Genomic DNA, 5,553 nt, shown 5'->3' on the forward strand with positions numbered 1-5,553 from the left:
CATCCATCCATTCACCATCCATCCATCCATGCACCCATCATCCATCCATCTGTCCATCCATCATCCATCCATCCATCCATCCATCCACCATCCATCCATCCATCCACCATCCATCCACCATTTCTCCCTCCATCTCTGCATCCATCCACCCATCATCCATCCATCCGTCCATCCCCCAAACCTTCATCGAGCACCTCCTGGGTGCTGGGATGGGGGATGACCCCCAGGTAGGTCTTGTCCTCAGGTGGTGCACAGAGTACACCCTGTTTCAGATGCTGCAAAGTTTCCATCAGGCCAAAGGAGGAGCCGTCAGAGCCATTACGTGTGCCCTGACGTAGGCCACCACGCACCCCAGGTCCCAGAAGCCACAGGACAGGACAGAGTGTCTGAACCCAGTGGCCACAGGCCTGGGTCCCACCACAGTGTGTGTGGGCAGATGGCCTTTGCAGCTCAGCCAGCCCCGCCCCCGCGCCGCTCCCCTAGTTAGTGAGCACTGCAGGGCCAGAGCGTGGGTCAGGAAGAGCTTTATTACACCGAACGGAGGGGCTGCAAGCAGGGTGCAGGGCGGGACAAGGGCCTGAGCACCCAGCGTGGGCATTGGTGGTCTCGGCTGGGAGTCTGCACAGGCTGCGCCTTCCTTTTGAGCCCTTGGCCTTTGTGGGGACGGTCCCTTTAGCCAAGCATCGGTGAGAGTCCCTTTCCTCCTTGGGCCATGAGAGGCAGAGCCCAGGGGCTCAGGGAGCAGGAGGGAGGAGAGGGGGGAGGGTCCAGGGATAGAGGTGGCAGCAGTGGCAGGCGTTGGAGGGGCGTGGGCAGCCAGGTGGGCACCGGGAAGCAGCTTCCTCGGCAGGGCTGGGGGTGGACGTGTGCCGGACTCTCCCCTGGGAGCCTGGATTGGGAGTGTGCAGGGAGCCGCCGGTTTGCATCAGGGGAGCTGCAACACAGGTGGGAGGGGACTCAGGCCGCAGTCCTGGGAGGGCGGTCCGGCCTCTCCCAGCCTCCAGCCTCTCCCTGGTGGCCACCCTGGACCTGCCCACCATCCCTTCCAGCCACCTAAGCAGCCTCCTGCCTCCGCCCCCCTCCATCTTGGAGGTCTGCCTCCCCAGGCTGAGCTCTGGTGCCCTGGGCCCTGCTGGGGACTCAAGGCCGAGGGAATGCTGCCCACCACCTGCTTGTCTGCTAGCCTGGCAGCTCCCCAGAGCCAGACCTGGAGTTCCTGGGGGCCTGGCCCCCCAGAGGTGGGCAGCCCCAAATGAGCCCCGGGGCCCCTCCCCAGGCCGACCCCTCCTACCTGGCAGAGCCAGCTGGCCCAAGCCTCCCTCCTCCCCGACACTAGCAGCCTCTGGCTTGGCCCAGACACCATTTGTCAATGTCCTTGCAAGCACGTGGCGCCCAGAAACCAAGGCGGGCGGCTTGGCCGGGACCACTCCAGCCAGGAGGTCTGCGGGAAGACCCCGTTTAGCGTAGCTCAGCGAAATGGCTCCCACATCCAGGCCAATCTACCTCTGATGATGCAGCCTCAGCTCTCTGAGCCTCTGGCCGCCACCTCACCGCTGGCTCACAGCGGACGCGCCTGTGGTCGGGCCGGCGACGGCACGGCGCCCCTCACGCGTTTGCGGACGGGCGCTCTTCCTGCCTACACGGGTGCCCGGCCCAACACGTGCCCCCCACTTGGAGCTGGCCCGTGGGTCTCCCGGCCCCGGCGGTGCACACAGGGGCACCTGGAGGCAGGCTCCAGTCCTCGTCCATCACCCACCAGTGACTCAGGCCTCTGTGGGCTCATTTCTAACCGGGGGTGATGGCACAGCCGCCCCGCGGAGTTCCTGCTGCCGACAGACGTGCCTGGAATGCACCTGGCAGGTGCCCACGCTCAGGAAGCCAGGCTCCGCCGGTCAGGCAGCGACTCCTCTGGGCCTCAGGTCCCCCCGCACAACAGGAGGACTGTGTGTCCTCCCTGCCAGCTGACGTCTGTCCCTCCCCACCCCAGGGTGCAGCAATGCTTATCTCCACGGCCTCGATGCCCCCTGAGGCGGCTGGCTCGTGTTCCCAGGGGCCTCCTGGTCCCCCACCGCCCCTGCTGCCCAAGCCTGGGAAGGACAACATGCGTCTGCAGAGGCTGCTGAGGAAGGCGGCCCGGAAGAAGGTGATGGGGGGCGGGCCCTCTGCCCCACCAGGGGCTTTTCGTGCCTCCCTGTCCCCCGTGAGCGAGGCCAGCCATGACCAAGAGACCACGGCCCCACGCCCTGCCGAGACCTGGTGTGTGGCGTCCACCCTGGCCGGCGCCCCGCACACGCCTGTCATCCACCATGTGGCGTCACCCCCGCAGAAGCCCTCCGCCTCCTCCCTCAGCTTCACCCAGTGCAGGAGCCTGGCAGCTCATGTCAAGGCCCCGGGGCCCCAGCCCACAGCCCCAGAAGCCCCCTGGCCCCCCAGTGGCTCTGACCAAGTCTTGGGCCCTGCAGTGGGGGGCACCCACGTCAGTCAAGTACACATCCAGCTGGTGCCGTCCCCACGGGCTGGGACCCCTGAGCCTCCTCGGATGGCCCCAGATGGGGGCCCTGGCGGCCAGGACCAAGGCACAGTCTCTTGCCCTCCTGGGTCCCAGCCCTCCATCCCGGTGGCCCACATCCGCCCACTTCCCACCAGGGCCGCAGCTGCCAGGCCCTGGCCTGAGGTGCCCCCTGTGCCCAAGCCGCCTCCCTGCTTCCAGGCCTCAGGGCCCAGAGAGGGCAGCAGCCGGGTCGTGGTGCCCGTAGTCCCCATCTGCTCGCCGGGACCCTCACCTTACAGGCCAGCCCCTGCGGCCCCCGACACTGAGGACCCCCCCACGGCTGTCCCTGGTGCTGAGGCCAAACAGGTCTCCAGCCTCCAAGGGGCCTCAGCCCCCACCCCACCGTCAGGCCCGCACCCTTGCCCTGTCCCCAAAGTCGTGCCCAAGCCTCGGCTCAGCGGCTGGACACGCCTCAAGAAGCAGCTGATGCAGGAGGCGGAGGAGCCCCCGTTCCTGGGCCCTGAGCAGAAGCCTGAGCGCACGGAGCAGGAGGTGGCAGCCCCCGCCCACTGGACACCCCGGCCCCCCGCCTCCCGGGCCTCCAGGCTGTGGGACGCAGTGCTGTACCGCGTGTCGGTGGCCGAGTCCCGCGGTGGTGGCCCTGAGGGGCCCAGGGACGAGGGGCGCTCCCTGGCCAGCCTCAGCCGCCTGCCTTTCCTGTACCGGCCCCACTTCAACGCCCGGAAGCTGCAGGAAGTGGCCACCCGGGCCCCCCCGACCATCCCCTCGGTCTTGGAGCTGAGCCCCCAGCCCAAGAACTTCAACCGGACGGCAACCGGCTGGAGGTTCCGGTGAATGGCCGGCGGGGCGGCCGTAGGGCCTAGGACTGTGGCGTGGACAGAGGGGGGCTGAAGGTCCAGCAGGGCCCGACGGACCTGGGAGGGGCCCGCTGAGCACTGAGGAAACCTGGGGGTGGCTGGGCAGTCAGGAGGGACAGGTCCGGTGGACGGAGCATGGAGGGGCAGGGTGGGTGGTGGGGCGAGGCTGGCAGCAGGAGGGACAGGGAGGAGGCGTTTCCTGTGTGCAGAGCGTGGGGGCTCACAGGGTGCGTGAAGCTCTGTGAGAAGCACCCGAGTCTACTGCGAGGCAGACGGCTGGACAGACTGACCTGGCGTGGAGGGCCTGGCCCTGTCTCCAGCCTGGCGGGCAGGGAGGCAGGCCGGGCTCAGCCTCTGGACGCTCTGGGCCGTGAACTGTGAGGCTGATGGGTTAGGGGCACGGAGCTCCTTGGGGCGGGAGCGGGACTCAGGCGGGGAAGCAGCATAGACAGGGGGCAGGTGGCCTCCCCTCCCCAGGACGTCACGGGTGCTATGGATGGATCCTGGGGCCCAGGCCACTAATAAAGTGTGTCACGCCACGGCAGTGGGTCACGTTTTTGACTACACAAGACGACGGGGAGGGCGCTGGAAACTGAAGCGGCCCCCTCTGGGCCAGGAGGGTGAGACCCGGGTCCTGGACACTTTAGACCCTCAGTGCACCATCAAGAAGGACCCGAGCTCTTAGGGTTCCATCCCACGGACTTCCTGCAACGCCAGGCCTGCAGGGGCGGGGGCAACCTCACCTGCCTAAGGAGCCCAGACGGGACATGTAGCCTCTTCCCAGGAGGGAGGTTTGAGCTCCCCCCTCAGAGAATGGCTGAGACGGGCCGAGGTCTTGGAAGGAACAGGGTTTGATGTCAGATGGCGGTGGGGGCACATCTGAAGGGCTGGGAGACCAAGCAGTCTGGGTTTTTGCCAGGTCTGAGGCTGGGCATCTGGCCCTCACAAGCTCCCTTACAGCCTGGGACATGGACAAGGAGGCCTTGTCCATGCTGCCACATTCCCAGAATGGCCCATTTCACCCACACGTGGCCACTGCCCTGGACTCACCAAGAAGGGTGGCCTAGGGCTCTGAGCCCTCATCCATGAGCACCTTCTCGTACTTCCCATGCCCGGTGGCCACAAACTTGTACCTCTTCCCAGACGGGGTGCTCTGTGGGGGAAGGAGACCAAGAGCAAAGGTGAGCGCAGCAGAAGGGAGAAGACGCTGCCTCCGGGAAGCCCTCCCAGGCGTACTGAGGATGGCATCGCTTTGCTCTCAGCTGCTGGACCCACCTTCCCGGCATCAACCACGTTTAGGCTCTACCTTAACTGTGGACGAAGTCTTGGAGCCTCCTTTCTGCTCCCAGAGGGTTTTCTTGCTCATGTCTCCAGCTACAATATCCTGGGGACAAACGGAGGGGCACGTCACAGGGGCAGACCGCTGACTAGGGGGCACTCGGAGGCTTGGGCCTTCCTCTCCTGCCTGGGCTCACCTGGCCAGGGGCCCAGGGCTTGCCTACCTGCCTCCTTGTACGAGAGCCAGCCCTCTCCACATGACTTTCCACGCTCAGGGCCAGCCACGGGCTCCAGTGCTCCATCTGCCCACCCTTTAGCCAGGTGATCTCACACCTGTCTCACCAAAGGAGCGCAGCCTTGCCCAGAAGGGGTCCTACCTTGCAGGAGGGGCCCTTGGCAGCAGAATGAGCTTGCACCTCTCCTGTCTCCCACCGGCTCTTGGTGCTTGCCACAGCCATGCTGGGCAACTCGATGGAGGGCTGACGAACTAGCTTGGAGGTCCGGCCAGCGGTCTGCAGAGGAGACAGAGCCCAGGGCTGCTTAAGTGGACAGTCACCTGGGACCTTAAGGGTCTGTAAGAGGCCCTTTCATACAGACAGTGTCCTCTGTATCTCTCTTTCCCCAGGAGTGCTTTCCCAATGCAGGGCAGGAGCAGAGCATCTGAAAAGATGTGTGTCCCTCCGTTCAGCGTACCTGTGAAACACCCCTTATTCTGTAGAGCACAGGTGACATGGTAGGTTATGAGGCAGGTGTGGGCTGTCCTCATGCTGCACATGCATAGGATTGGGAGAGCACAGGGTAGACGGAGGGGTGTTGGTTGGATGGAGGGGTGTTGGTTGGATGGAAGGATGCTGGTTGGATGGAAGGATGTTAGTTGGATGGAGGGACACTGGTTGGTTGGAGGGA

General features: G+C 65.3%; 2 protein-coding genes across 7 annotated transcripts in view; one reads left to right on the forward strand and one right to left on the reverse strand.

Annotated features, from left to right (window-relative positions):
- The window catches only part of PRR33 (proline rich 33), a 5,140-nt gene extending 1,794 nt beyond the window's left edge, over positions 1 to 3,346 (forward strand). Inside the window, exon 2 of the mRNA XM_019667319.1 lies at positions 1,988 to 3,346. Coding sequence (XP_019522864.1) covers positions 1,997 to 3,346 — 1,350 coding nt within the window. The 5' untranslated portion in view covers positions 1,988 to 1,996. The remainder of the gene's footprint in view (positions 1 to 1,987) is intronic.
- LSP1 (lymphocyte specific protein 1) overlaps positions 509 to 5,553 on the reverse strand; it is a 34,938-nt gene continuing 29,893 nt past the window's right edge. For 3 of the 6 annotated variants that reach the window (XM_019667361.1, XM_019667362.1, XM_019667360.1), the window contains exons 8-11: positions 5,025 to 5,159; positions 4,676 to 4,753; positions 4,420 to 4,522; positions 509 to 934 (exon numbers count right to left, since the gene is read on the reverse strand). In XM_019667361.1, the coding sequence (XP_019522906.1) occupies positions 4,433 to 4,522; positions 4,676 to 4,753; positions 5,025 to 5,159 (303 nt within the window). In that variant the 3' untranslated portion in view covers positions 509 to 934; positions 4,420 to 4,432. Of the gene's footprint in view, positions 935 to 3,118; positions 3,778 to 4,112; positions 4,257 to 4,419; positions 4,523 to 4,675; positions 4,754 to 5,024; positions 5,160 to 5,553 lie in introns of all 6 variants that reach the window. The other 3 variants (XR_002126760.1, XR_002126761.1, XR_002126759.1) reach the window with 3 other exon arrangements.

Source organism: Hipposideros armiger, unplaced genomic scaffold (assembly GCF_001890085.2).
Source record: "Hipposideros armiger isolate ML-2016 unplaced genomic scaffold, ASM189008v1 scaffold_494, whole genome shotgun sequence".
In the NCBI taxonomy this organism is placed as follows: domain Eukaryota; kingdom Metazoa; phylum Chordata; class Mammalia; order Chiroptera; family Hipposideridae; genus Hipposideros; species Hipposideros armiger.